This window comes from Baudoinia panamericana (genome assembly GCF_000338955.1).
Source record: "Baudoinia panamericana UAMH 10762 unplaced genomic scaffold BAUCOscaffold_1, whole genome shotgun sequence".
Taxonomy (NCBI): Eukaryota; Fungi; Ascomycota; class Dothideomycetes; order Mycosphaerellales; family Teratosphaeriaceae; genus Baudoinia; species Baudoinia panamericana.
This window is the reverse complement of record NW_006911257.1, coordinates 1913218-1939118: the sequence shown is the minus strand read 5'-3', so window position 1 is coordinate 1939118 and position 25901 is coordinate 1913218. Positions and strand designations below refer to the sequence as shown.

At 55.8% G+C, this 25901-nt stretch overlaps 14 protein-coding genes across 14 annotated transcripts; 8 read left to right on the top strand and 6 right to left on the bottom strand.

Moving 5' to 3' along the window:
• Positions 1–640: 640 nt before the first annotated feature.
• Positions 641–1514, top strand: BAUCODRAFT_204493 (uncharacterized protein). Its single transcript, XM_007674262.1, has 4 exons — positions 641–891; positions 949–972; positions 1035–1234; positions 1310–1514. The coding sequence occupies exons 1-4, from the start codon at positions 762–764 to the stop codon at positions 1436–1438; spliced, it is 483 nt and encodes a 160-aa protein (XP_007672452.1). The 5' UTR covers positions 641–761; the 3' UTR covers positions 1439–1514.
• A 452-nt stretch (positions 1515–1966) lies between these two features.
• BAUCODRAFT_204480 (uncharacterized protein) lies at positions 1967–2215 on the top strand. Its single transcript, XM_007674261.1, has one exon. It carries the CDS (start codon positions 1985–1987, stop codon positions 2162–2164), a length of 180 nt encoding a protein of 59 aa, XP_007672451.1. The 5' UTR covers positions 1967–1984; the 3' UTR covers positions 2165–2215.
• A 1586-nt stretch (positions 2216–3801) lies between these two features.
• On the bottom strand, positions 3802–4926 carry BAUCODRAFT_204476 (uncharacterized protein). The gene is made up of 2 exons (XM_007674260.1): positions 4150–4926; positions 3802–4086 (listed from the first exon to the last, which is right to left on the bottom strand). The coding sequence occupies exons 1-2, from the start codon at positions 4737–4739 to the stop codon at positions 4077–4079; spliced, it is 600 nt and encodes a 199-aa protein (XP_007672450.1). The 5' UTR covers positions 4740–4926; the 3' UTR covers positions 3802–4076.
• Positions 4927–6077: 1151 nt separating this feature from the next.
• On the bottom strand, positions 6078–6734 carry BAUCODRAFT_41620 (uncharacterized protein; the record flags this gene model as incomplete). The annotated part of the gene is made up of 1 exon (XM_007674259.1): positions 6078–6734. A coding segment is annotated over one exon (657 nt), but the record flags the coding sequence as incomplete, so codon positions are not given.
• A 1403-nt stretch (positions 6735–8137) lies between these two features.
• On the top strand, positions 8138–9175 carry BAUCODRAFT_567208 (uncharacterized protein; the record flags this gene model as incomplete). Its single annotated transcript, XM_007674258.1, has 3 exons — positions 8138–8175; positions 8212–8615; positions 8652–9175. 3 exons carry the CDS (start codon positions 8138–8140, stop codon positions 8786–8788), a joined length of 579 nt encoding a protein of 192 aa, XP_007672448.1. The 3' UTR covers positions 8789–9175.
• Positions 9176–9239: 64 nt separating this feature from the next.
• BAUCODRAFT_128220 (uncharacterized protein) lies at positions 9240–11113 on the bottom strand (the record flags this gene model as incomplete). Its single annotated transcript, XM_007674257.1, has 3 exons — positions 10916–11113; positions 10786–10859; positions 9240–10748 (listed from the first exon to the last, which is right to left on the bottom strand). The coding sequence occupies exons 1-3, from the start codon at positions 10971–10973 to the stop codon at positions 9240–9242; spliced, it is 1641 nt and encodes a 546-aa protein (XP_007672447.1). The 5' UTR covers positions 10974–11113.
• A 701-nt stretch (positions 11114–11814) lies between these two features.
• Positions 11815–12603, top strand: BAUCODRAFT_58430 (uncharacterized protein; the record flags this gene model as incomplete). The annotated part of the gene is made up of 1 exon (XM_007674256.2): positions 11815–12603. A coding segment is annotated over one exon (789 nt), but the record flags the coding sequence as incomplete, so codon positions are not given.
• BAUCODRAFT_29709 (uncharacterized protein) lies at positions 12576–13445 on the top strand. Its single transcript, XM_007674255.1, has one exon. It carries the CDS (start codon positions 13056–13058, stop codon positions 13302–13304), a length of 249 nt encoding a protein of 82 aa, XP_007672445.1. The 5' UTR covers positions 12576–13055; the 3' UTR covers positions 13305–13445.
• Positions 13446–13863: 418 nt separating this feature from the next.
• BAUCODRAFT_29707 (uncharacterized protein) lies at positions 13864–14818 on the top strand. The gene is made up of 2 exons (XM_007674254.1): positions 13864–14327; positions 14399–14818. The coding sequence occupies exons 1-2, from the start codon at positions 13937–13939 to the stop codon at positions 14659–14661; spliced, it is 654 nt and encodes a 217-aa protein (XP_007672444.1). The 5' UTR covers positions 13864–13936; the 3' UTR covers positions 14662–14818.
• Positions 14819–15069: 251 nt separating this feature from the next.
• BAUCODRAFT_29706 (uncharacterized protein) lies at positions 15070–16848 on the top strand. The gene is made up of 3 exons (XM_007674253.1): positions 15070–15879; positions 15973–16348; positions 16444–16848. The coding sequence occupies exons 1-3, from the start codon at positions 15210–15212 to the stop codon at positions 16637–16639; spliced, it is 1242 nt and encodes a 413-aa protein (XP_007672443.1). The 5' UTR covers positions 15070–15209; the 3' UTR covers positions 16640–16848.
• Positions 16849–18216: 1368 nt separating this feature from the next.
• On the top strand, positions 18217–19587 carry BAUCODRAFT_204022 (uncharacterized protein). Its single transcript, XM_007674252.1, has one exon. The coding sequence runs from the start codon at positions 18547–18549 to the stop codon at positions 19321–19323; it is 777 nt and encodes a 258-aa protein (XP_007672442.1). The 5' UTR covers positions 18217–18546; the 3' UTR covers positions 19324–19587.
• A 265-nt stretch (positions 19588–19852) lies between these two features.
• BAUCODRAFT_60996 (uncharacterized protein) lies at positions 19853–22336 on the bottom strand (the record flags this gene model as incomplete). The annotated part of the gene is made up of 1 exon (XM_007674251.1): positions 19853–22336. One exon carries the CDS (start codon positions 22334–22336, stop codon positions 19853–19855), a length of 2484 nt encoding a protein of 827 aa, XP_007672441.1.
• Positions 22337–23010: 674 nt separating this feature from the next.
• BAUCODRAFT_144802 (uncharacterized protein) lies at positions 23011–23526 on the bottom strand (the record flags this gene model as incomplete). Its single annotated transcript, XM_007674250.1, has 2 exons — positions 23011–23456; positions 23511–23526. The coding sequence occupies 2 exons, from the start codon at positions 23524–23526 to the stop codon at positions 23011–23013; spliced, it is 462 nt and encodes a 153-aa protein (XP_007672440.1).
• Positions 23527–23865: 339 nt separating this feature from the next.
• On the bottom strand, positions 23866–25489 carry BAUCODRAFT_144801 (uncharacterized protein; the record flags this gene model as incomplete). The annotated part of the gene is made up of 2 exons (XM_007674249.1): positions 23866–25148; positions 25204–25489. 2 exons carry the CDS (start codon positions 25487–25489, stop codon positions 23866–23868), a joined length of 1569 nt encoding a protein of 522 aa, XP_007672439.1.
• Positions 25490–25901: the final 412 nt, after the last annotated feature.

Below are 25901 nucleotides of genomic sequence, written 5' to 3'. Positions count from 1 at the left end.
TTATAACTCCTCCATAACAGTCATCATCAACTTTATCAGCCAGAGAATTTTTCTTCGGCCAATATCATCAAGACTCCAACCTCCTCCCCGCTTACAGCGGCACTAATCTCAATACTAGGTCTTCCATGCTGTGTTTTTGTCAGCGACTTACCACGTGCGATTATTCGCGAGCGGGACTTACACCTCGAAGCAGCATCAGCAAGGGCCGCCATGCTCTAACGCCACCGACCCCACGCACTAATATGCGGTTGACTGGCATTAGGGAACGTTTGCACCAACCTCTGGTTCGGGTCATTGCCCCACCCACCGTAAATCCCGAGCGTTGGCGTAGACCGCGTCCATGGGCTGAAACTCGGGCCTTGCGGGGGTGGCGTGGGTCCGTAGCCCGGCCAGCGAGAAGGTCCGCGGAACCCCCATGGGTTCGGTCGACTTTGGCCGCTCATACCGCTGAGATCGACTTCGTGGCGAGACGGCGGGTAGCGGTCGCCTCTAAGACCAACTCTGGAGTGCCAATCTGAAAAGTTGTCTCGGCCGCGACCGAAAAGACCTGTCAGTGGAGTCAGTAGGATCTAGCAACGTGACCCGACGATAGAGGAGTTGGCTTTGACCAAGTCGGATTCACGTACCACCGAAGCGACCTGATCTCCCGCCGTCGTTGAAGGGGTTTCGACGATCGAAATCATCGCGGCGTGACCGGAACATTGCAATGTTATGCTAGTCTGATGGTGCTTTGTGGGTAACTGTTCTTTCTGTTGTGGCCAATGTGCTTGCAATGTCCTGATATTGTGATGCTTTCTCGAAGATGTGTTAATGTTGGTAATGATCGGGTTGTTGAGGACCAGGTCCGATGGAGAAGGAAGTCTCGGAGGCCAATCTGGGTGTGCTTCACAGGTATGTCATGGCTACAGTGACTTCAGCGGGCCTCGCTGAGAATACAACGCTGTAAAGAGTTCGTCAGTGAAACCAGGGAATGTATGCGATGAGAACAGTTGGGTTGGGACCGCGTAAGGCAAAGTTGGTTGACTACATTGCAGTGATCGTATTCTACTCCAACGCCATAGAGAGGGTCATACGCTTTCCGATCGTGCTATCATACTTCCGAAATCGGCTGAGATGCACCGTCACTGTCACAAACACCTTCCCGGAGTGCTACTCCGAGCCAAGTCCACAACGACAGGCTCACGACGTCCGCTTCGAAGACCACTGGGTTGACCATAAGACCCCGTGCTGCATCGTAAGTTGTTCAGCTGGGCTCTGATCCAGCAGCCGGTTGACGAATGCTGCGGGCAACTTACGCTACCTCGACAAGCTATTAGTACTCTCCGTACGGCGGATAGTAATATCCACCATCAAGCCTTGCTTCGTAGTGCAAGTTACCGGATCCGCTCCGCCAGTCGAAGCTGGGACCTATTCGACTCGGGAAGTCTCCGGGATATGAGCCACTCAACACTCCAGATCCGGCGTTCCAGATTGAAGACCATGACCCGCGAGCTGGTTGATGCCGCATGTTGTTCCAAAAGTGTATTGACCGCCCGACTGGATCCTGCAAGTGAGTCCGCTGTTCGAACGCTGCGAATGTCAGAAAGCGATCTAAGTTCCAGCGCTGATGTTTGAGGAAACCCTTACCAAATCTGTGAGGCATAAATGTCTCGACGAAACTGTTGCGGATCGATTGCATTTTTCGTCTTCCGCTTCCCCAACCATCTCCGGGGTACATTGTGTGGTCAAACAATGCTTGTCTCCCCAAGTTGCTTCAAGTAGGTGGTGACTTCTCAAGGACGTCGAACTATCTTTGCAGTCCAAGAACGTACGAAGTCGGCATCCTGGTTTCATACGTCGGACACTGCATATGAGCAACGCAGGCAGTGACTGCCCTTCGATGACGGGTCCTTGAATGGCCACAACTGCATCTTACTACCATCAGATACTGGGAGTGAATCAACATGCGTGACGCAAGTAGTGCTGATGATTGTGAAAAGCTTGAATGCTGGAACACCTTGATATAAAAGTCTCACCATTCACCAAGTCGCTACCGACACATGCATCTTCGAGGTCTACCAGAGCAGACCAAAGCCAACCAGAACATATTGCCAATCTGATGCGATACCGAAGATATCTCCTACAAGCTTCGATCGTAATCGGGAAGTTACGTTCTCGGAAATGACTACACGCGCCGATAATAGTTACCGCCTCCTCCTAATGTAATAGTCAGCCATATGGTTCTACCTTCTCGAAGTTATTGTACGAATAAAACATACCATACTCGGGTATGCTCCTGCCATAATCAAACGATCGTGGTCGAGTTGTGAGATTGACTGACAACCTGGACAATCGATCAGACGCCGGGGTACTCCAGTATCCCCCAAAGTGCGGCGGTGGAATAGCACGGGCCTGATACAGTGGTGGTGGTGTAGGCGGCGGAGGCAGCTGTGGCGGCGCTAGGGGTCCACTACTTTCACTGGCTGATGATCCGACTCTTGACCAACCCTGCATTGTCAATTCTGATTCGATCCGATGCGAACGCCTTCAGGTCGACGCGAAGGACTTCTTGGATAACGTTCCACAGGCCTGGGCAGTAGTTCTAACAACCTGTCCCTGGTTTGCCTGTTTCGAAGCCTACGCAGGCGACTGCTCGGCCCTGCCACTCCTGTACCCACGCTCTGAAAGGAGACCGACGGACTCGATCCGCGAGGGGACCTAGACGGACTTCGCATGTCGATACTACGTGGTACGTTCCATGGATGCTCTTCTCCTGTCCTTACGCTTTCATCGGAAGTCGATCAACTGCGCGGGTAAGGAGACGCCGATTTAATGCGCCTGTGGCCGTGAAAGGATCCAGTCCGCCTGGGTGAGAATGGGGACGGTGACCCTCTGCTCACTTCGATCTAGCTTTGGAATGATCCCGACCGACGAGCTCCTGGCGGCGGAAAGTATGATCTTGACAAGGGTGATCCTGACGGACTGCGTGTGCTGTCACGTTCGAATTGCGGTAACCGCCAGTTGCTAGGCCGGGCTATTCCAGCGTCCAAAGACCGTGGAAATCTTGACCGACCGCGTGGTTCGTGGGTCTCAGAATACGCGAAGGACGCGTGTGATGATGGTCGGTGGAAGTCACTGATCCCTAATGGAGCCGAGTATTCCGGTGGTCTTGACCTACGTGAGAGGTGCGACCGGTGCGAAGAAGGAGATTTTCGCAAAGACTGTGATCTCTGCGAAGAGCGAGGTCTCTGCACAGAGTACGACCTCGGGCTTGGTGTAACCGGGCTCGGTATACTTACGGGAGATATGCGGGCTGATGGCCGGTTGATGTCTGTGTGAACGAGGCTCCTGCCAATACCACTCCCAAGGGGGGCCGTGAAGAGGTGCTGCAGATGGTGCTGACAATATTTAGCGGAAATTTCGATCGAGCAATGCTTCTTTTGCTTATGATTACCGTTTCTGCGAGGCCTGAAGGCAGTCAGTAAAGGGGTTGGCCGCCTTGGACGACTGGCTCGGGCTGGCTCTTCTCCTGTTCCCTTGTTAAACATGCTTTTGGCTGTAGAAGATTGATGTGCGTATACAGCGCGAACAAGCGGAACAGAGACTGTTAAGACCTTTTGAGCTCTGGAGGTCCTTCGCAATGACTACAGTACAAGCCATAGTGGTCGTAGTCATTTTGACAAGCCCAGCACTGCGTAGGGAGCTAACTGTGGTTAAGACTCGAGTGACTGCACTCACTGTCCTTTATGACGGCTTCGGTACGTATAAGAGGTTCACACCCAACGCATTATCCGTTGTAGTTGCGTGCAGTGAGTGCGGACTATGCGGTCGGTCGCAAACACGGCCGCGGATACTGGAGCACTTGCTGTAAGGCAGGTCTGCAGCACTTAGGTAACATACGGCAAGTTATTAAGGTAATGCGAGGCTATGCCCAAAACCATTCCAATGTGGTTTTCGTACAGTCATATCAGTACAGACTGGTGGTCATACAGCTCATTCCCCGGTTCTTCCACACAGTCCACACAGTGTGGGGAAGCTGACGTTTATCAACCGACCTTCCTTATAATGCTTCCAGTACTCGTCAGCGACGATGAAGGTCAGTATCTCCTGTATTGGTCATTTGTCAGCAAGAGAGACTTCCAAGCTGGAAGCATACAACACTGAACATACCGTCTGCCATAGTCCAATGATCTCGGCCTCTCCCAGACGTCCACCGACTCCCTGGATGCTCTCTGTGATGCCGGAGCACTTGAGTATCCACCGACTCGCGCGGGTGGCATATAGCGACGGTTATATAGAGGTGGTGGTGTATGTCGACTGGGCGTGGACATGCTCGGCCAACCAGGAGACTGCGAGCGGTGCCGGCGCCTGACACCGGGGTCCGATCGATTAGGGTGGAGTGTGTATCTGGGTTGGCCTTCAGGGCCAACGCTGCGCACAACGCTGAAGCGCATGTTGCCCAGATCACGGGGTAGCCGGTTACTCGGACCAGCTACTCCCGTCCTCACGCTCTGACGGGAGTTTTGTGAGCTTACCGGGCTGGGTAGAACCCACCGCGAAGAACCCAATCCTGGACTGGAGCTTGATGGTGACGGCGGTTGAAACTGGCCGATTCCTTCAGGCAGCGCGGGTGACTCGTAGGACGGCGGCCGAGTGGACCTTCGAGGAGAAGGCGACGGATGGCGCCAGTTGCTTGGCCCGGCTTCTCCGAGCATCATGTTTCGAGGAGAGCCTGATTGAACGGACGGGAAGTGTTGCATTGACCCCGGGTCGGATCTTCGGCTGGAATGTGATCGAGGTGATGGCGTTATAGGGCTTGGTATGCTTACGGGTGACCGGAGAGGTGATGTCTGGTTGATAGGTGTATTGGCAAGGCTCCTGCCGATATCGTTACGCCGTGATGGAGGTGCAAGTCCCGGAGAAGGCGAAGCTGGCCGTGCTGCTGGAACTTAGCATAGGTCTAAGGCGTGTATCGACAAACCTCTTCCTTACCATTCCTGCGCGAGGGTAGGAAACTCCGTAACGGGTTAGAAGGTCGCCTGGGACGCTCCGCTTGCCTGGGCCGGTCTCTGCCATACATGCCGTACATTGCTGAGGGTGATCGATTGGATCAATGGAAGGGTATGCGTATAATAGGGAGAGTGAGTGGGGAATGGTTGGCTTGGGTGTTTCGTATACCCCAAAGGGCCGTGCAAAGAGAGGCTCGCAAGCCGTTTTGAGCTCTAGGTGGCCAGTCATGGTGAATGTGGTATACTCTCAAGCGGCCGTCATAATGGCAGTATTGTTGCGTATGCAGCTGAACGCTTGCTGCTGTAATTTCAGCACGACTGCAGTAACTGCCCTCATGACAGCATCTATTGGTATAGGAGGGTTCGACGTAACGCGTTCCTTGTCGTAAATGCGAGCAGCGAGTGCGGTGGGTGATAAGCACACTTCCCGAACCCGTAGCACTCAGTCTGAGGTGCTTGAGAATCATGGCTGCTTTGTATCGCAGACGGATCGGTTGGATGGTTGATTGCGTGATTAGACAAGCACTTGCATCCGTCCAGCATTTGCTTCTTGGTGGCAGCAAGCCAAGCCAATGGTGAAGGATCCAGAACTCGCGATCGTGCCGAAAAAGAGAAGAGGACGCCCAGTGAAATCTTTCTGCACGGAAAAAGCCGATGCGGCCTCTCTGTCCCAGTGCTGTCCTGACACGCAATCAGGAGTACAAACACCATGGCTGCTGTTGTCGTGCAATCATCCTTGGAGGTAGTGTATAGGGGCGATCCGCAATCAGTCGAAAGTGCAACATTTTCGAGGTCCATTGAAGACATTGAGTGTTCACATGACGGCGCACCATGTGTGGTTAGGGTGGGAGAGAGTCTTCAAGACCAGTCTACGGACTGTGAGCGTCCTCAAGATCAATGCTGTGCACTATGGTGAGCATGAGCTGACGAACAAATACGGTGTAGCACGCACCTCACGTACCTGAGCTAGGAAACCTACGTCACCGCCGTCTCTACCCTTCCAGTCGCGGGCGCAGGCACAGGCACCATCCGCTCCTCTGCCTTCTCTGCCTGCACCTCCCGAGCTAGCCCCTCACCTGCCGCACGATAACGTAGCATCATGCCCGCAGCAACACCAGTAGCCATACCACCAAGATGACTGACGTGATCGCTCCGGCCCCCCACCCGCCACCTCAACGCCACCACCTCCGCTGCCATCACAAGCGCCAGAACAACCCAACTTGCAAACGGCACCTCGCCACTCCCCAAAAAGGGCGCCAACCTCACACTCCCGTTCGGGCGGACGACACAAGTCGCTGCCAACACCCCCAGCACGGCCCCTGAGGCGCCAAAAGACCATGCCGTCCACTGTTTAGTAAGCACTAAACGGGTGAGGGAGGCGAAGTTGCCCACGGCGCCGGCGGAGAGGAAGATAGCTAGGAAGCTTCCTCGGCCGACTTCGGTGTTGAGGGCTGGGCCGAAGGCCCAGAGAACTAGGACGTTGGCTGCTAGGTGGTAGAAAGTATCGTGGCGGAAGACGGCGCCGAGCATGCTGAGGGGTTGTGGCTGTGGGGAAATGACGGCCATGTATTTGTTTAAAGTACGCCAGAATGGGGGCAGGCGGCCGAGGATGAAGGTCAGGACGAGGATGCCGGTGATGGTGGATATTGTAGCGATGGAGGGCGGGATGTCGGGCCATAGTCTTGCTGATTTGGGTGGAGGGGTGTAGTTGGTCGCTAGGTAGTAGCTCCCCGCTAGTACGAGGAGGGTGAAGAGGAGACTCGGCGTTAGTCGGCGCAGGATGGCTGTAGTGTTGGCATCGAAGGAGGGGAGGACGTTTTCCTTGATGAGCGTGGCGCGATCTTCGTAGCGCTTGACCCACGGTTGTCGTTCCACGGTAGTGAGACTTGCCCAGCTTTGGGGTCGGCTGATGGTAACGCCGCCGGAAGAGGTTGTGGTAAGGGATACAGTCGGTTGGACACCACCTGCCAGCTCAAGCGGGCCACGCGCGCGGTCGATCTCGGCTCGTTCCATGCGTGCGCGTTTGGCTTCCTTTTCCAGCTGTTCCCGGGCGTAGATGGCTTCCTGCTGCTCCCTGTGCGTCTTCAATACGCTCTCCCCCACCATCTCCCTGCCCTCACGCGTACCCTGCAGCTCCTCCTCATCCTCCTCCGCCTCCCGCGCATCGTCTCGATATATGCCCAGCTTCACGGATCTCTGCCGTAGCTCCTCCCTCAACCTCCCCGTCTCCTCCTCCACCCACCTCACCCCCGCAACATCCTCATCAAACCCGCGATCCAAACTCCGCACATACTCCAACCCTCTTAACGCCTGCTGCTCCGTCACCCCACTGTTCTTCGGGAACTGGATGCCCACGTCGATCAGAGCCCCGGACATGCGTCGCCAGTATAGGACGCTTAGGATGTAGTTCCCCACATCCTCGTCCACCTGAGGGTCATCAAAAATCTCATGTATCTTCGGGCGGGAGAGAGCGCCGGAAGGGAGAGGCATGCCGCCTTCGGGGGCGTAGTCGCGCCATGTCGGCCCTTCGTCTTCCGGAGGTAAGCCTTCCGTGTGCGAGGCGGAGCTTGGTGGAGACTGAAGGCGCGATGGAGATGTCGGCCCGAGCTGCCCCCGTGCTGGGACAGGGGATTGCGACCCGTGAAAGGCGGGGAGCTTGCTGGACTCGTATGGGCGGGCTTCGGGCGGTTGCGGTCGATGCTTACTCTTAGCCGCCAGTAGCGAGGAGGTGGTGAAGGAACGTTTCTTTGCTGGCTCGCATAGCGGCTCAGTTGAGTTGTTGGTCTTTAACGTGATGGGGCATGTTGATACTGAGGCAAGATTGCGGTATTGCCGCCGCCCTTGATATCTGACATATCCGCAGAAGAGCTGGAGGAGGGGCTTCGCTTGGACTCGTCGCGCACACGGCGCCTTAGATGCTATCGACGTCCATACATTATTCATTGCGTGCCTTCCTATCCCGGCGCAGCGACTAGGTCTTTTAACGTGACATATGATAAAAGGAAGGCACGTCGTCGGAACAAACATTCACATGAATATGCGGAGCATTCCGCGCGGAGGTGCTCGAGCCATCCGCATGCCACTTTCACATGTCGACGCTTGAGGCAGCCATCGAATATCTCTCACGTGCCATGATCATAAGGTCAACAATGGTCGACAACGCCCCAAACCATCTCCACACAACAACGTGAGCCTTCAACACCACCGCCAACCAGCCGACCAGCCAATCAACCAACCCAGTAACCTACAACATGTCCTCCGACCCGACCAACCCCATCTCCCCCACCGCCTTCGCCCTCGCGATCCACGACCTTCCCCTCGATACCCTCCACTCCAAAGCCGCCGAAATCACCAATAGCATTATGCACCTCCGCCACAGCAATGAGCAAATGCTGCCCTTTGCCGAAGAAGGCGACAACGAATGTCGGGAGGCGATGTTTGAGAATTTGCAGGTGATTGCGCGGATGAATGAGAGGATTGGGTTGTTGAAGGCGGAGGTGGAGGGGAGGGGGATGATGTGGCCGGGTGTTGGCGGGGAGGGAGGTGGGGTAGATGGGGAAGGGGAGGGGAAGGGTTTGACTAATGGTGAGGTTGATGGGGCTGAAGACACAGTTATGAGGAATGGAAGTGGATCGCATGCGCATAATGTAGCGAACGGAGCAGCTGCGAGCGTCAATACTGCCATCACCGGCGAGATTCCCGCTCCCCGTGCGTCAAGCGGCAGACTGACGGATGAGGAGCTAAGGAGGCAGCTCGAGGCGCAGATGGAGGACGGAGACGACGATGGCGTGCACCTATGACGAGCTTCAGCCTTGGACTCCTCGTCAGAACCCTCTAGTGGCCCGCTGTTAGATCCATGTGGATGCGCCTCGTCCAGGATCGACCTTTAAGGGCTTGCGAAACGACTACGGAATCATTGAACATCCCACCACACTCAGGTGCTCCAGCCGGAGAAGGCGGCGAAGCGAATGAGGACGAGGCTCACCGTGACTATCACCACACCACGTCGAAGTACCTTCGCATATTGCAGTCGAGATTTGACGAGCACGAGTTTAACCAATCGCTGGCATGCATTAACGATGAGGATGAAGACGTGGATGAAGAACGAGATGCAGTGCATTAGCGAAGTCCGGCAAAGGGCTGCTTAGACACTCTCCGCATAGCTCCCGGTCTGGTCAAGACCGCAACTCGCCTCCGCTGCAACAACAACAAACGCTAACAAACCCCCACCGCACCCAACAAACCACCCCCTCACGAGAACGCGCTCAGATCCAACGGCACACTACTGCCCCTCCCCGCCCGATACCTCTTAGGCGCTCCGACAAACTGCCTCGGCTGCGGTAACTGCTCATCAGGCTGAAACTTCCACCTCGTATCTTGGATAACCACCCTCAAACCACCACTAGCACCACCGCTGAAGCTGTTACTAGCGGACCGCGCAGAAGGCGCAGAGCCATTCGTGAGCGTATAAGCGGAGGCATCCATGTGTTTCAGAGGCGAGGAGTATGAATTTGTACTTTGAAGCGGCGGCGGTGGTGGTGTGGGTGTGGAACCGAGCGACAGACCACCCGCGGTTGGTATCCCACTCCCAGTACCTGAGTTGCGGCTTGGAGGTGCCGAAGGCGGCGGTGGCGGCGGTGGTGGCAGGGACGTGGAACTCTGTCTTTGTATCTGCGGAGGCGGGGGAGGAGGGGGCGGTGGTGCTGGACTAGCCGCTGCAACCGATGGAGGCGGTGGCGGAGGCGGCGGCGGAGGAGGCGCGCCCGGCGTTGAGGGAGGACTCGCCGATGGTGCCGGTGGCGGAGGAGGAGGAGGGGCAGAAGGCGTGGTCGAATTTGCACTCCTCAACACGTTCCTCGCCGCTTGTTCGGCCAGACTTGATTCTCTTGGCAGACCATTCGGAGGTGGTAATGACGGAGGAGGCGGCGGAGTCGAGAGCGCTGCGCTGGAAGGTGGTGGCCTGGGCGCGAGCGGACTGCTTGGCGGTAGAGGCGGGGGTGGAAGTGCCGCAGGCGCTGGCGTTGTGTGGGAATGTGGTAGCGGAGGTGCTGACGGTATTGAGGGTGCTGAGGCTTGTAGTGAAGGCTTGCGAGAAGTAGGAGGAGGAATCGGCGGTTTCTTCCCCACGATAGGCGGAGGCGGTTTAGGTTTCGTACCCGGTATTGATGCGGGGCTTGTCTCTACGCTCGCGGGGCTCGGGCGCAGATTATTCGTCTTCTTCAGACCCGCTGCGCTTGGTATACTTGGCGCAGCGCCGGGAGGTAGAGGCGGAGGTGCACCGCCTGGTGGTCTAGGTGCGGTTCCATTTGGTATGGCAGGTACACTGGCATTCCGATTCCTCCCACCCGCAGATGTCTGCGTATGCGCCTCGGGATCGGAATCATACATGTTCACCCCTCCCGCACTCTTCCTTAACTTCGGCATGCCTACGCCCGCGAATAAACCTCCTAGTTGTGGTGCTGACTCCATTCCGCTGCTGTTATTGGTGGTGGGACTGCTTGGTTGGTCGCTATTGCTCCTCGCTCGATTGTGTCCCGCAGGAGGTGGAGGGCGTAGGCCTGGGACGGGAGGTACTCCGCCGGTTGATGGGCCGCCTATGGACGAGCTCGGTTTGCTGTCGAGTAGCGGCGCGGATCGATCGTTTGTGACGGCTTTCTTCAGGCGGGCGCCTTTTTGGATGTCGCCGAGGAGGGCGCCCTGCGGTGAAAGGCAATCAGCGTGCGATTCAGGCCTTGACTCGATGATCTCCGAAGGAAATTGCTGCTCATGCCTAGGTGTGCCGGGGGATGCTACATACTCTACCCTGGGCTGCTTGTGCTGGTGGGCGCGATGGTAAGCCCCCAGGTGGAGGAGGAGGTGGAGGTGGTGGACCTTATATGGCAGTCAGACACGTCGTGGTTTGGTTTATAATGATCGCTTGCGCGTACCTCCTGCAGCTCCAGGCATAGGCGGAGGGGGCGGCGGGGGAGGTGGTGGTGGAGGCATTGTTGCCGGTGGGTGTTGGAGTATTTCGCCCAGTATCTGAAGTTGAGAGTGTACGAGTTGTGGAGAGGGAGAGGGTGGTACTGCTTGTTAGTAAATATAATAGTGGACGCCTTGAGAGAGCAGGCAGTGCCTTAAGCTGCAGGCGCACCTTCATTCAATTGGAGTGCCTAATGTGGCGCAGGCGGCTTCGTCATCCCACCGAGCCAATGCGTGCGAGTCAGCACTTTGCGGGGAAGAAACGGCTGACGATCAATCAAAGCGTTTCGGCTATTGATTGAACTCCTCCTCCTCCTTTGCAGCAAGGCCCGTTCATAGCGCGTACATCAGCATCCTCTTGAAAGAGACAGACATGGAGAAGAGAGGGATTGCCATCTGCCATGAGTGTATAGCGGCGTTGCGTACACCAGCAAGACGAACTACCACCAACGCCTTCGTTCCAACCATAGTACAACGACGACGCATCTCCGCCAAAGCTCACAACGAACGCATTCGAACCGCGCGAGCTGCAGCACCAGTCCCATCGCAAGCAGGATCAGTTCGAATACTAGAGTCATTGCTCATAGCAGCCCGAAGCGCGCATACTGTCTCCTCCACCGATCTGAATGCGCTGCACAGCCGAATCATCGAGCTCACCAACACCGCACTGAAACCCGAAGATGGCAAACTCCCGGACGAACAACGCGTACTCTACGTCCTCGAACAGCTACACGCATTAGCAAGGAACTTGATCGAAGGGCAAGCCGTCGAAGGCACACCCTCGAACGGATCGAAAAGCGGCACAGAAACAAGCGCAACCTCCGCGCTCCTGGGCTCGGTCAACGCAAGGAGTTATCCCGCCTTCATAAGCAAAGCCTCCATCCTCCACCTTCTCAGCGAAAAGGCCGAAGAACTCCTCCGCCATCCCCACATCTTCATCACCCAAGCCATCCTGAAAGCATACGTGGACCTGCAGTCCCTCCTCCACCAACCGGGCAGTTTCCCCGCCATCTTCGACTTGTACGCTCGGAAACCACTTCCACGCCAAGCCAGCGGTAGTGGCAATGCTGCCGAAGTGACATACGTCGCCCCCAACCCTCACAAGATCAGCGCCGCCATCGACTCTGCAACAGCAAGCAAAGCACTCGACACGGCAATCCAGGCGCATAATCTAAGTCTAGCGCTGGATATCATCGAAACAACCTTCTCAACCAAAGCCTTCCAACGCAACAAAACCCTCCGCCACACTCTCGTCCCGGGCCTCGCCGCCCTCGCCCTACCAGCAGCAGCCTACACCCTCTCCACCCAATACGCCTCTTGGCAAACAGCCCTCGATCCCTCCCAAGCAACCACCATCGCATTCGCCGGCATACTCACTTATGTAGCAAGCGTAAGCAGTATCGGATACGTGGCTTTGACGACGGCGAACGACCAGATGGATCGCATGACGTGGGCGCAGGGTGTTCCGTTGTGGGAACGCTGGGTGCGGGAGGAGGAGAGGGCGGCTGTGGATCGGGTGGCGGGGGAGTGGGGGTTTGAGGATCGCGAGAGGAGGGGCGAGGAGGAGGGCAGTGAGTGGGAGGGGTTGAGGGGGTGGGTGGGGGTTAGGGGCATGGTGCTTGATCGGGTGGAGTTGATGGAGGGGATGGAGTGAGGGGGTGATTGTTGTGAGGGTGTTTGTGGGTCGTAAGGGGTGGGGATGGGAGGAAGCGACCGGTTTGGCTGTCGTGGACACGACTGTGCGACTGCGATTGCTTCGACATCATCATTGCCATCAGCGTCATTAACTGCCATTCCAAGAACATGGCGGCTATGGTAATGGCTGCACTGTTCGTCTCTGCACGTACGGCTGTCTCACATACCGGCGCAACCACTGCCGCACTGCTGAGTGTGCGTTACTCATACATACTCAGCCATGACCTCGTTGTTCCATTCGCAAACCCAACGCCAAAGCCGCACCCGTCCTAAACGTCGACGTGGACGACGACAACGGCATCCGAAGTCGCTCACACTCAATATGGCAGAGTCAACGTACGTACGCAGGTACTTTCGTCGCCTGCTAGCGTAAAGGCAGGAAAAGGACTTGCTCTACACGATCGGATCTCGATGACCAGCAAGGAGAGGCCAGACGGCAGCTCGAGACTTTCCGTCGCCACTAACACCATCACCACTCGCGCGGTCACACAGACCCAACGCCCTTCGCTACTGCTCCCTAGCGGTGCGGTTCTCCTCAGCTCCACCTCCGCCTCAACCTCCATATACCCCGCTCCTGCGGATGGTTACTCCCACTCATACGGGTATATTCACCCTCTGTCATTCTGCTCAAATCCCCCGTCGACTACGGAAACGGCGTAACTCGCCACCACTGCTACACTTCCTGCATCGTCAATGCACCAAGCTGCCTACGAGGGCGCAGAGGCCACTTCGGAAAATTTTAGTTCACGGGCCACTTGTGGGCCTGCCCACACAGAAAACAGAACCAGAATGATGGCGCTGGCTTTGGTCAGGATCTGGATTTGGCTCTTCGTGAAGGGAGGCGGCGAGGCGTTTCGAGAAGCAAAGTGAGGTGATTAGGACTGCGGCGCCTCTAGCTGCTCTCCTGTCCAAATCACTATGACTAGACATCTGTACGCATTTACGATGAACAAGTGATTGAAAGCTTGGCACAAGCCTGCTGACTTTCGCATTGACGAGAAAGCATTCCGCAGGCGGTAACAGCTCACTGGTCCGAGTGTAAAGAGCATAGCAACTACAATGATGACAATGTCCAATATTGTACATTTACTTCCTGTCGTACACATCCGTATAGATCAGATATGTTGGCGCACTAGGTGGCGTATCGATTGATGACTCATCCCACTCTTGGCACGCACTCAAATCCTTCCAACACCGCACAACGCACCATCTCTCTCCCACCATCACCGTCACAACGCAAAAGCCGTACCAATACCCCCAGCGTCGACGCAGAGTATTGGAAGACCGTCACCATGTCCAAAATCACGGTCGCAGGTGTGCGCCAAAATGTACAACAACTCCTCGCCTACTCGACGGAGGAGAAGAAGCGCAACTTCCTCGAGACCGTCGAACTGCAGATCGGCCTGAAGAACTACGATCCCCAGCGTGACAAGCGTTTCTCCGGCACCGTCAAGCTCCCCAAGGTGCCGCGCCCCAACATGAGCATCTGCATTTTGGGCGATCAGCACGATATCGATCGCGCGAAGCATGGAGGCGTTGATGCGATGAGCGCGGAGGACTTGAAGAAGCTGAACAAGAACAAGAAGCTCATCAAGAAACTCGCGAGGAAGTACGATGCGTTTGTGGCGAGTGACTCGCTCATCAAGCAAATCCCTCGTCTGTTGGGTCCCGGTTTGTCGAAGGGTATGTCACGCCGCCACCCATCAATATTACGTTGGTGTGGACATCCATGCTGATATGAATGGTGATTACAGCCGGCAAATTCCCCACCCCGGTCTCGCACAACGAGGACCTGTCCGCCAAGATCACCGAAGTCAAGTCGACCATCAAGTTCCAGCTGAAGAAGGTGCTGTGCATGGGTGTCGCCGTGGGGAATGTGGAGATGACGGAGGAGGAGCTGATTGGTAACATTATGTTGTCGATCAACTACCTCGTGTCGTTGTTGAAGAAGGGGTGGCAGAATGTGGGTAGCTTGACCATCAAGGCTAGTATGAGCCCGCCGAAGCGTCTGTACTAGATGCTGCTGGAGGTTACCGTGGGACGGTGCTCGTGGAGGATCGCCGAAGAAGGATTCATTGACTCGGCACACGATTGCGAGGGGAGAAGGGAAAGCGTGTGCAGCTCGTCGAATGGGTTCATTGTAACGTAGCGGTGCTCCTCGGTCTCGGTTCGCCTTCACTGGCTGAGCTGAAGCTCAGAGTACTCGTTCAATACACGTACATACCCATCAACTGCACCTCAGTCGTGTGAACCAGTACTGTTCTCATCGTTCAAACTTCCAACCAAGACTTGTTCAATTCGTTCTATTCAGCCAACGCTTACCACACACATTGACCCCTCACTGATATATCTGAGCTCGGACCCGTCCAGCAATTCTCCGAGGTGGCGCTCCTGCACAGCGGGCACTTCCACCAGTCCCTGCAGCTCTGCATCTGCAACGTGACTCGAGCCAGCTCCTAATTCCAGCCTGTGTGGTTACAATACAACGATACCTTAGCGATACTCTCACACCCGCAAGACAAAAGGACGTCCACTTCCAAGTCAGGGCTGCATGCCCGCCCAATCATGCAATCCCATCAACACCACATCTTCTCCCACCAGAACCCATACCACCAACCCGACTGGCAGCAGCAGCAGCAGCAGCATCACCCCCAACACGCACAAACGCAATATGCGCAATCCCAAGCCGCCGCCGCCGCAGCGAACGCAGCAGCGCAACAACAACATTACGGCCGAGTCAACACACAGAACGGCCACACCAATTCCGCCGGGGGCACAGGCATGAACTCGAACCCCAACCAAAGCCTCACGGGCGGTAACAACAACACCAGTGGTGGCAGGAACACGGGCGCAAACGGAGGAGACAGCAACAACAACAACACCACCACCCTCGAACACATCCACGCCCACAGCCTCTTCACTCCCACCGGCGCGGAGGCCTCGAGCGAAGAAAACCGGCGCGTGCTCGAATGGGTGGCGCAAGTCCTCAACGCGCACACGCGCGAATCCTCCCTGCTGGAACTCAGCAAGAAACGCGAGCAAGTGCCCGAACTGGCGCTCATCCTCTGGCATTCCTTCGGGGTGATGACGAGTCTGCTGCAGGAGATCATCAGTGTCTATCCACTCTTAAATCCCAGTCAGTTGACCGCGGCGGCTAGTAACCGCGTGTGTAATGCGTTGGCGTTGCTGCAGTGTGTCGCCAGTCATGGGGAGACGAGGGGGTTGTTTTTGGGGGGTGCGTTACTACAATCATACCCTACCTCCGCGAAGACATACAGTTCTTCAGTTCGGTTCCAAAATGGGAGAAGCTAATTCGGAGTGATGACAGCACACATCCCCCTCTTCCTCTACCCCTTCCTCAACACGACCTCCAAATCCCGCCCCTTCGAATACCTGCGCCTCACCTCCCTCGGCGTCATCGGCGCGCTCGTGAAGAACGACAGCAGCGAGGTGATCAACTTCCTCCTCACCACCGAAATCATCCCGCTCTGCCTGCGCATCATGGAGACCGGGTCGGAACTCAGCAAGACCGTCGCCATCTTCATCGTGCAGAAGATCCTACTGGATGACATGGGCTTGCAGTACATCTGCCAGACGTACGAGCGCTTCTACGCCGTGGGGACGGTGTTGTCGAATATGGTGACGCAGTTGGTGGATCAGCAGACGGTGCGCCTACTTAAGCATGTTGTGCGGTGCTTTTTGCGGTCCGTCCCATCCATCACCCTCTCCTCCTCCTCCTCCTCCTCCCTCGCCTGCCAGACCCTGCACTTACTGATATGTGTGTGTTTGTGTGTGATAGTCTATCAGACAACGCCCGCGCGCGCGAAGCCCTGCGGCAATGCCTGCCCGAACCCTTACGCGACGCCACGTTCTCCCCCGTGCTGCGCGACGACGCGGCGACGAAACGGTGTCTCGCGCAGTTACTGCTGGCCTTGTCCGATCAGGCGGAGCCGACGATGACGCCGTCGTATGGCAACCATCATCATCTGCCGTAGCAGAGCAGCCTTCGACTGTTACTCGGGCGGTGTAACTCGTACTGGTAACTTGTACCAGCCATGCTGGGTTTTGCGCGGGCTGTGACGGTCGGAGCATCAGCCGTACCGGACGTCATGGTCAAGGACGCTGTTGCTTACTGCGGGGCCTTCTTTCGATGCGCGTGGGCTTTCACTACTACTACACACGCCGCACCGGAGTCCCAGCGGCGCTCAGCTGGTTTGGGTGTGAAGCATAGCAGTGGTTGATGCGGTGGATCAGCAATACGGATTTGCGAGACAACACGGGCGATTTGCCCAGAGATTCGGGTCATTCTATGCGAGGGGGGCGTTACTCTTGCTTGCTTACTTGCTTGCTATTCGAAAGATACCCAGGAACGGCGGATCTGATGTAACTTAGATGTATCACTATCAGCATGGCTTTTATTCACAACGGGTTCGGCATGAGGCTGCGTGGGGGGAGGATTCGGTATGTTATAGCCCCATTCATTGGTGGAAGGAGGAGGTGGAGGAGGAGGGGATCAGATCTTGCAGTCCATCAAATCACATCATTTCACGCGGTCACGAAGCGGACGATGGAGAAATGGATGGTCCTGGCCTGGCCAGGCCTTTAATACCAGAGGAGGGTAGGAAGATGGTGCTTCCGGCACTGAGACTGTGGTGGGATATAGACGTTGTATACCTTTGATTGTATGACCACTTGACTTGCTTTGCAATCTGTAGCCAGTGTCTGTGGCTTTGAGTGGTACCCACCCCATGCGCTTGCTTGAACAAGGCTGACAAGAGTTTGGATCAGACTGAGAGAGGCAATCGTTGTCATGTGAGTGAGTGGCGTATGCACAGTGGGTATGCACAGTAAGGTAGGTATGCATCATCGCCGAGTACGTGTAAGCCGGCTTGTAAGGCTAACTCTAACGTGACGTCCAGATTGGGGGGTAAGGCTGGTGCATTGTGTGCCTTTGACGACGATGATGATGATGAGAGCTACATACAGTACTTTGTGAGCAGATGAGTAAGTCAATTCAGCTACAGTACCTCAACATCTTTTCTGACGGGATTGGTGGGCTGAAGTCGAGGTCGAGGTCGATGGTACGAGGGTACACGAAAGGGATTCGGATGGGGGCCATTTGGTGGTCTGGGCGTCGAGGCAATTTCTCCATCTTTTTATTCATCACCGACAGGGCACTTTGTTGGGTACGACGGTGATTCTGCCGGCGCTTCGTCGGCTCATCAGTGTCACTCTCTTCCATTAGAATGTCAGACACCTTTTTACTGCGCCGGTCTAGACTGACATGCCGGCTCCAGCCATTTACGCATAATCATCCAATCTCAGCTAACGACGAGGATGTGGTACTGTATGGTGTGCATGCGATGACCGACAAGCAAAGCGAAAGAAGCTTTTCCACCATTTCCCCCCTTCCCTGCCAAGCCTCGCCCTGCGCCTTCCATAGCGTTGTCCACATCGGCGTCTTCTAACCCGAAAGAGGCAGACGTCGAAGAGCAGCACAACGTCCGCCACGCCTTTCATTGGCCGCGAGCTCGTTTGACGGCCCACGCTAACCTCGGCCTAACGCATTCGCCACGCATAGGGCCAGATTCGAATGGCGCGAGAAGCTGAACGCGTGTCGCCTATTTGGGGGCAGAGAGGGAGAGAGTAGAGAGAGCGAGAGACAGAGAGAGAGAGAGAGAGAAGGCAAGCTGTCTTTCCATTTCCACCCTTTTCGTGCTCTTTTCTCCTCATCATCATCATTCAACTCATACGTTAGGAAAAGTCGTTACTCTTTGTATTCTCCTCTTCTGTCGTTAACTACACACACACCCACGAGCATCTCTTCTTCGCCCCAGCGCATTACTTCTTCATCGCGACATCGAAACTTCGAACCAACACTCCTTCCACCAGCACAGCAACCATGCAGTTCAAGCTCCTCGCCCTTTCCGCCATGGCGGCCATCGCCCAGGCGCAATCCGCCAGCTCCTCCATTAACCTGTACGTCACCAACATCCTCCACCACCAGTCCCCCATCCGCAAGACTAACAACATTGTTCACAGCATCTCCGTCCTCTCCGTCCTCCAAACCGCCCTCCCCTCCACCCTCGTCCAAGAAGCCCTGACCAACTCCGCGGCCGTGAGCTCGCAAATCGCCTCGCAATTCAGCGCGGGCCAAACACCAACCTGGTTCACCGCCCTCCCATCCGACATCCAAACCTTCCTCGTCCCCCTCGCCACCAGCCCGGGCGCGCTGAGCTCCGTCGCCGCCAACGTCACTTCGCGCGCCAACATCTCCTCCGCCGCCGCCCCGACCGGTATCATTGCCGGAGGCGGCCCGGGCGGAAGCATCAGCCGCAACATCTCCTCCATCGTCTCGGCCCAAAGCAGCATCTTCTCCTCCATCCGCTCGGCGAACGGCTCGGCCATTGTCGCCGGTTCCTCGGCCGGCGCGTCCGCCTCGCGCATCTCCTCCGCTTCCGCCGGTGCATCCGGTGCCGCGGCGGGTGCATCGTCCGCTTCTCGCTCCGGCTCGGCCGCCGCCGCTGGTTCCGCCTCGGGCTCCGCGACCGGTTCCGCCGCCGCCGCCACTTCCAGCCGTGCCGCGAGCGCCACTTCCTCCGCTGGCGCCGTGCCGACTGCCGTCGTGGGGATGGGTTTGGCGGGTGTGGTTGGGCTGGTTGGCATTTTCGCTTTGTAAGAAGGGCTTGGAAATCTACCGCGAATTTAGAGGGGGTTTTGGATAGCTGCACGTGTTAGCTTTGATTGAAAAGAAAACCAGGGCGTTTAGCATTGTCACGGAGGACGATGTGGCTCGCCATGCTATGTGTGGGCGGGCTGAAAAGATACTTGCTGCAATGTACATAGTCCCGCCATTCACAACAAGCTACGTGCTAGCTTATTCTCGTACAGTCAGTGAGACGTCTCCGCATAAACTACAACCCAACGGGTTCGGGCGAGGCGAGCGTTCGCTGTAGATCGAATGCACACTCCTGCCCTACTCAAACGTGGCCGATAATTCAGTCTGGCCCTTGGATATCTGCGCCTTTGCGTGCATCGCTATACCATCATACCATCATACCATTTCATGCCTCGCTATGCATCATACCCATACTCATGCCTTGCTTCGACAGGTCGCTGCAGGTGCCATGGCCGCATCCCATGGATAAGCAGCTCTCATGCCGCACATTCAACGCTTTCTCCAGCCGTCGTCGCGTCCAAGAAAGCCCTCAGTGCTTCGACAGCACCCCCCTCACAATCCCCTCCAACTCCACCATTCCCTTGACCACCACCTCCTGCACCCCACCACTCCCCCTGACACCCTCCCTCAAATACCTCCCCAACAACTCATTCGCCTCAACCGGCTTGATGTCCGCCGAAGCGGTACCAACCGTGATATGCGGCGCCTGATTCACACTCGTAAACAGCATCTCCCCGCCTTCCTCGCTCGGACTGAGACGGACGAGAAACGCCATGACGCGGTCATCCCATACCAGGCGCTCGAGGCGGACTTTACACTTGCCCAGCTTCGGCGATTCGCCATCCGATGATGTAGACGCTGCTGCTGATGTCGACGCTTTGGCGTGCATTTCGCTAAGCTTGTCCCACAGCGCCGCGTGTTCGCCGGCGTTGGCTCGATGGATGAGCGTGACGTGGAACTCGGCTTGGATTCGTCGTTGTGATTTCAGGGTGTGATACATCCTCGCCACCTCGGGGGAAGCCTCACGGAAGAGTGCTTCCAGGATGGCGTTGACACGGGTGGGAGGGAGTTGTACGGCGAAATACTCGACTTTGCGCTCCTTCTGTTTGCCGTTGGGTTGGCCGTTGAGACCGGTACCGTGGACGGGATGATGGTTGTTATTTTGCCGGCCACGACGATCATCGCGGCCTTTGATCTCGTGCTTGATGTCGACCGTGTAGTTTGTCAGCGCTCCATCAACTGCGGCGTCCATGTCGTCTGCGCTAGGCATGTCTTGGTCGCCGAATAGCTTGGGATACTCGGCGTAAAGCGCGTTGACGACTGTCTCGAGGTTATCGCGGGAGCTGCCGCATGGGTCTAGATTGACCACCAGATCGAAGCCGTCGTCTGGTGATGAGTCTTGATTCACCGGCTGGAAGCGCTCCATGAAGCCTTCCATGATGCTGACCACCTCCGACGAGCCTTTCGTGTTCGCTTGGATAGTCTGATGGTTGTCGCCGCGGCTTAACACTCGCTCGCGAGTCGCTTGGCGGATGTTGTCGTAGTTGCCACGCTCATGCACGTATTGCAAGCAGATGAAGTGCGCATTCGGGACCGTCTTCGTTACATCCTCGATCAACTGCTGGCGCTCCCGCTTCTGGTGGTTGTTGCGATCGGCGATCATGGCAGGGTGGTCTTCGAGTGCTTTACAGCAGGCGTTGGCAAAGGCCTGCGGTTTGCCTTTCTTGACCGTGATGTTGTCGTTCTGCACGTGGCCCCATCCGAAGAGCTTGCATAGAGCCAGAGCGACGGTAGTCTTGCCACAACCTATCGTCGCAACTGGCACCAAGATCACATTCTTCGTGACCGCGCTGCCCTCCTGCTCACCATTCGCCTCTTCTTGCCGGATAATATCTGAGCCCTTCAACCCGCGCGCAGCGAGGAAGTCGTCACGTAGCTTGATGATGCCATGATTCGCCATGTACGCCTTGGCCAGATCCTGACGGCCATGTAACTGCTGGCGGGCGAACGAGATGTAGTCTTCCGTGATTTTCTTGTGTTTCTTGTACTTGGGCTCCCTCCCAGCGATGACGGCTTTAGTGCATTCACGCCATTGCCGGTACATCAAGTAAGGCTCCTCAAATTTGTACTTGAAGAACCAATCGTGCCATTGGTCTGTATGTGCTTTCGACTGACAGCGGATGACGAAACCTTCCGTATCCCGGCCGGCATAGTGGCCCGTTTCGCCAATGCCGTCGAGGAACCTCTTGACTTCGTGGATGGTGTCTTTGATGAGGTACATCGTCTTCTTCATCCCCCAATCATCGGCAAATCTGTCGACCAGATGATGTGGGTACGTAGCAAACTCCGGCAAGTTGAGGTTGATGCCGTGGAGATACAGTCCAGCGGTGTCTGGGCTGTACTGCAAGACATGCTCCTCAAAGTCGTCATCACAAAGCTCAGCGACAGCAGTGGCGTTCATCTCCCGTAACCGCATGGCCAGCTGCTGTCTCGTCCTCCCGACCGCAGCAAGATGTCTATCCACCCACTTCTCGCCGGCCTTGGCATGGCTGACGTCCGTGTCTGACCGATAGCCGGTCGAATGCTTACTGCAAACGAGAAGCGTGCCGTCTTCCAAGCCAGAAATGAAGATGATGCAACCATTCTCCTTGACACTAAGTTCGTACGGTCCCCGAGTATCGTTCTCCACGTTGCGCCACTCAGTATCACGGGTTTCCCCATGATTGAAGAACTTATCGTAGCCCCTCACCACGATCTCAGGCTGGCCTTTGCTGTTAGTGGTAGTGAAAAGACCTCGGGCGTAAGTCGGAAGGTTGGGCTTCTTGTAATCCCAGTCCTGCATTCGCCACGAGTCGACCTTAATGTTCGAGCCTTCGACGTCGAAGGTGCTTTTCTTGCATGAGAAGCCACCACGACCCTTGCCTTTGCCTTTATTTCCCTCTAGGCCTCGGAGCATGTCGGATACTTCCTGGACATCCTGCGGTCGGTATGGTGCATTTTGTTGATGTGCCATGATGACTTGTTCGAACTGAGCGACAGATGTTTATTGCCCGCGAATGGGCCGGTTTGCAATCAGAAATTTATAGAAGGGGCAGCAGATAGTCGAACATTCATCGCTTTACGGTGCAGGCTCGAGCGCGGAATTTGACTCACGAAAGGGACGGCAAGAAAGAGACACCGCCAGCGCCAGCGCCTATTGTTTCGCGGCTAACCCAGTCTAGATTGTTAAAAGCTCGACTCAGCGTGGCACAATTTGGTGACTGTTTCAATTGCAAGCTCTGTGAACAAACAGAGGTCTACCTATATCATCGCCGCAGCGGGTTGCCTCAGGCTTGCATCATTCGTACGCCAGCCAGCGCTTTGTGGCGCAAGTACGATTGAACGTGACGGAGAGCCAAATCGGTCGAACCGTGATATCTTCGATGATTGCCACTAATCTCGTGTCGCCGTCATCTCTCCACATCGCAGATGGAGTCTTGCTGTCGTCCTTCGTCAGGATGGTAACGTACACCTTGCCGTGATTCATTCCAAGCCCTGAGAACAGCGTGCTCATACTCAACCTGAACCCCGACGCCAAAGCAACAGCATGCTCGTACTCAACCTGAACGCCGACGCTAGAAGAACATTCAACGCGGTAGTCAACATGTCTGGGGTAGAGAGTGCCGGTGCTCTGTCGGAGAGGTCACTTTAGAACCACCCCACCGGCCTCTGCTGCTTCCCACCGTAATTCCTCCCTTGCGCGGCCAGCCTCGCCACTTTCTCCTGTTCCTTCCAATACCCATACTCCTTCCCCCACGCCTCACTCCAGTACTGCACATCCTCCCACACGCCCTCCGGTCCCCGCGTCCACATCCACAGCCCCAGCGCCGCAAGTACGCCCCAGAACAGCAGCCTTCTGGCCATTTTGAACCAGAAGACCACCGTTTGCCACAGCATGTCGAGCACTTTGAGCGAGAGTATGACGATGACTAGCAGCAGTGCGATGGTGGCGAGGTCGGGTTTGCGGATGACTTGGTCGATGAGAGGGAGGAGCCATGATTTGATGGTCGAGGCGGCGTTGTAGAAGCGGTACAGGTATGGCGAATAGGTGATGAAAGCGGCTTGTTCGCTTCCGAGGAAGTAGGCGGCCCAATCTACGGGTTTGTTAGCGAGTGGGATGAGCTTTGATTGTCAAATGAAAGCTTCACCTTGAACCACGTCCATTTTAACGGATCGTCGTTGAGTCTGTGGCCTCAGGATCAGCTCCTAGCATTGGCAGGCCCTACACGGATGTCATGTATCTGTAGACGAGGAAGCATGTTGCAGTGTGGGACGAGGAACGAGAGCTACGCGCTGTGCGAGCGGAAAGGTGTTCTGAGACGCGCTGTGTGTGAATCAAAGCGGGGCACTTTCACGTTCATACCTCACCCTCTCTATATCTTCTTCATTCACGCTCCACGTATGCTTCCGGAGGGTGCACTCTGGTCGCCCTTCCTCGGCAAGGCGACGCCATCGCATGAACGCTTCTCATGAGGCTATTCTGGCCTTGCACAACCCAGACGCCTACCGCTTGTGCTGTGCTTGGTCCGCTCCGACTCCGTGGAACAGTCCATCCACCAATCCTCCCTGCTTAATCGGCGTAACAGCCCAGCGATGCTGAAAGCCATCGATAGGCGCGACCTGCACTTTAAGGTCCTTGGGGATCATCTCATGCTCTAGCTTCCATCCAGCACGCCGGCAGAGCTCATACACCACATGATCGCACTCACCCTGCAACTGGATATCAAAGTTGATATGCTCGATTTGCTGCTTCGAGACGTAGATGAGCGGCACTTCAGCAGGCACGTATTGCGGCAACTCGCTGACAGGCTTCACCTGGAGCGATGTACCAATGACGATGACGAGGTCGGTTTCTTTCTGGTCGCGTTGCGTGAATCGATTGAAGAAGTCGTCGTTCAGCTGCTCGCCGAAGAAGGTGATGTCGGGCTTCATGACACCCGCTTCGGGTTCAGCATCGTCCGCATCTTCGTTACTGCTGTCTTCCCAGTCATATCTCCTCGGCTTGGCTCGTTTCGGTTTCGGCTGCTGAAGTCTAGCTCGCTCGGCGAGTCTATTCTGACACTGCTTGCATCGTGCCACTCTCTTCGCACGAATGTCGTCGAATATCTCCGAGCCTGCTACTCGGTCACCGCACTTGCGGCACGTCGCGGTTGCAAAACTGCCATGGCATTGAATCAACCTCGACCGATCGATACCCGCAAGCTCCTCTAGGTTGTCAATGTTCTGCGTGTAGTTCGTCTGTAAGCGGCCTTTGTCCTGCAAAAGCTTGATGAAGGCGTGAGTTGGAGAATACCGATTAAGGTCTGGCATTATATCCCCGGCTAAGCGATAGAATATGCTTGGGTCCTCGTCGAAGTTTTGAATGTCGAAAACCTCCTCTGGCTCGCTGTACCCCATACTCTGCAACTTGTCGTAGAACCCCGACCCTTTAGAGCGGAAGTCTGGGATACCGAGGGATGTGCTGATGCCGGCTCCAGTAATGACTAGAATCTTGTTGCTGTTGCGAAGAAGATTCGCTGCGTCGTCGATCGTGTTGACGTGGGCAAGCTTCCGACGTTTGTAGTAGGTACGTGTAATCGCCTGGGCCAGGATGCGAAGATAGGTCGTGTCTCCTATTCCAAGTTCCGGGTCAAAGCCGAAAGCGGTTCCCAGCAGTCGGTGTGGCATCGAGCTGCTTGTGATGTAGCGTTCAACGAAGTTCTCTGGTCCGATATCTCGCAACTCTGTATGTAGTCGTATAACCTCTGTCTCCGGAAGTACGTTCTTGGAGCCATGCTCGTCAGATGCTAAGATGCGGTCAATAGGAACCATGATTGTGCAAATGCTTCGTAGTCAACCTACATGGTTTGAAGGGATCCAACTCGACGGCGTCAAGGATGTCCTCGTACAAGGAAGCATCCTCCTCGCCATCGGTGCTGGCTTCCTCGTCCAATGGTCGCTGCTGGAAGTCACTCTCCGTACTTGACGATTCGGGTCTGCTTTGCAGATGTTCTGTTTGTGGCGTCGGTGCGCTTACAACGGGTCCATCACTCTCATCGACAGCAAGATCAATGGTTTCGTGATGCTTTCGTTTTAGGTGCGACTTCGTTATTGCCGCAACCGGCTCGACTGTCCGGGAGAGATCCATCCGCTTTCGATTCGACTGTCACTTCAATCGACCCTGTCCATTAGGAATTCAGAATATGCTTGCATCATGAGAACTGTGTCGAGCAGGCAAACACTAGCGTGGCACTAGCGCGTCGGCGTGAACTTCAGCCTTTGACGGCGAAAGACATAAATCGCGCGAAATGCCATGTTTGCAAGACCTTGGGGAATCACCAGTGACACTTGAGTCGCGGTGATACATGCTCTTGTTATAGTACTGTACAAGCTACGATAGCCTACATTACGTGGCACATGCACCGCAGTCGAGCATTTGAAACAAGCGAGCATCCAGCTCTTGGGTATCCGGCAGCGACCCGCTCTTACTGCCATTTCTCAGAATAAGACCAGCGCCCATTTGTACATCCTTTCTTTATACATACGCCGGTTGTACAGCC

Bases quoted from the DNA above. Each gene is read 5' to 3' on its own strand.
- BAUCODRAFT_204493 (XM_007674262.1), top strand. From the start codon at position 762: ATGTGCTTGCAATGTCCTGATATTGTGATGCTTTCTCGAAGATGTGTT. The intron at 892-948 runs GTATGTCATGGC...AACGCTGTAAAG, and splicing joins AATCTGGGTGTGCTTCACAG to AGTTCGTCAGTGAAACCAGG. The intron at 1,235-1,309 runs GTAAGTTGTTCA...TACCTCGACAAG, and splicing joins ATAAGACCCCGTGCTGCATC to CTATTAGTACTCTCCGTACG.
- BAUCODRAFT_204480 (XM_007674261.1), top strand. From the start codon at position 1,985: ATGCTGGAACACCTTGATATAAAAGTCTCACCATTCACCAAGTCGCTA.
- BAUCODRAFT_29706 (XM_007674253.1), top strand. From the start codon at position 15,210: ATGCAATCCCATCAACACCACATCTTCTCCCACCAGAACCCATACCAC. The intron at 15,880-15,972 runs GTGCGTTACTAC...GAGTGATGACAG, and splicing joins GAGGGGGTTGTTTTTGGGGG to CACACATCCCCCTCTTCCTC. The intron at 16,349-16,443 runs GTCCGTCCCATC...TGTGTGTGATAG, and splicing joins GTTGTGCGGTGCTTTTTGCG to TCTATCAGACAACGCCCGCG.
- BAUCODRAFT_29707 (XM_007674254.1), top strand. From the start codon at position 13,937: ATGTCCAAAATCACGGTCGCAGGTGTGCGCCAAAATGTACAACAACTC. The intron at 14,328-14,398 runs GTATGTCACGCC...TGGTGATTACAG, and splicing joins GGGTCCCGGTTTGTCGAAGG to CCGGCAAATTCCCCACCCCG.
- BAUCODRAFT_204022 (XM_007674252.1), top strand. From the start codon at position 18,547: ATGCAGTTCAAGCTCCTCGCCCTTTCCGCCATGGCGGCCATCGCCCAG.
- BAUCODRAFT_204476 (XM_007674260.1), bottom strand. From the start codon at position 4,739: ATGCAACACTTCCCGTCCGTTCAATCAGGCTCTCCTCGAAACATGATG.
- BAUCODRAFT_29709 (XM_007674255.1), top strand. From the start codon at position 13,056: ATGACCAGCAAGGAGAGGCCAGACGGCAGCTCGAGACTTTCCGTCGCC.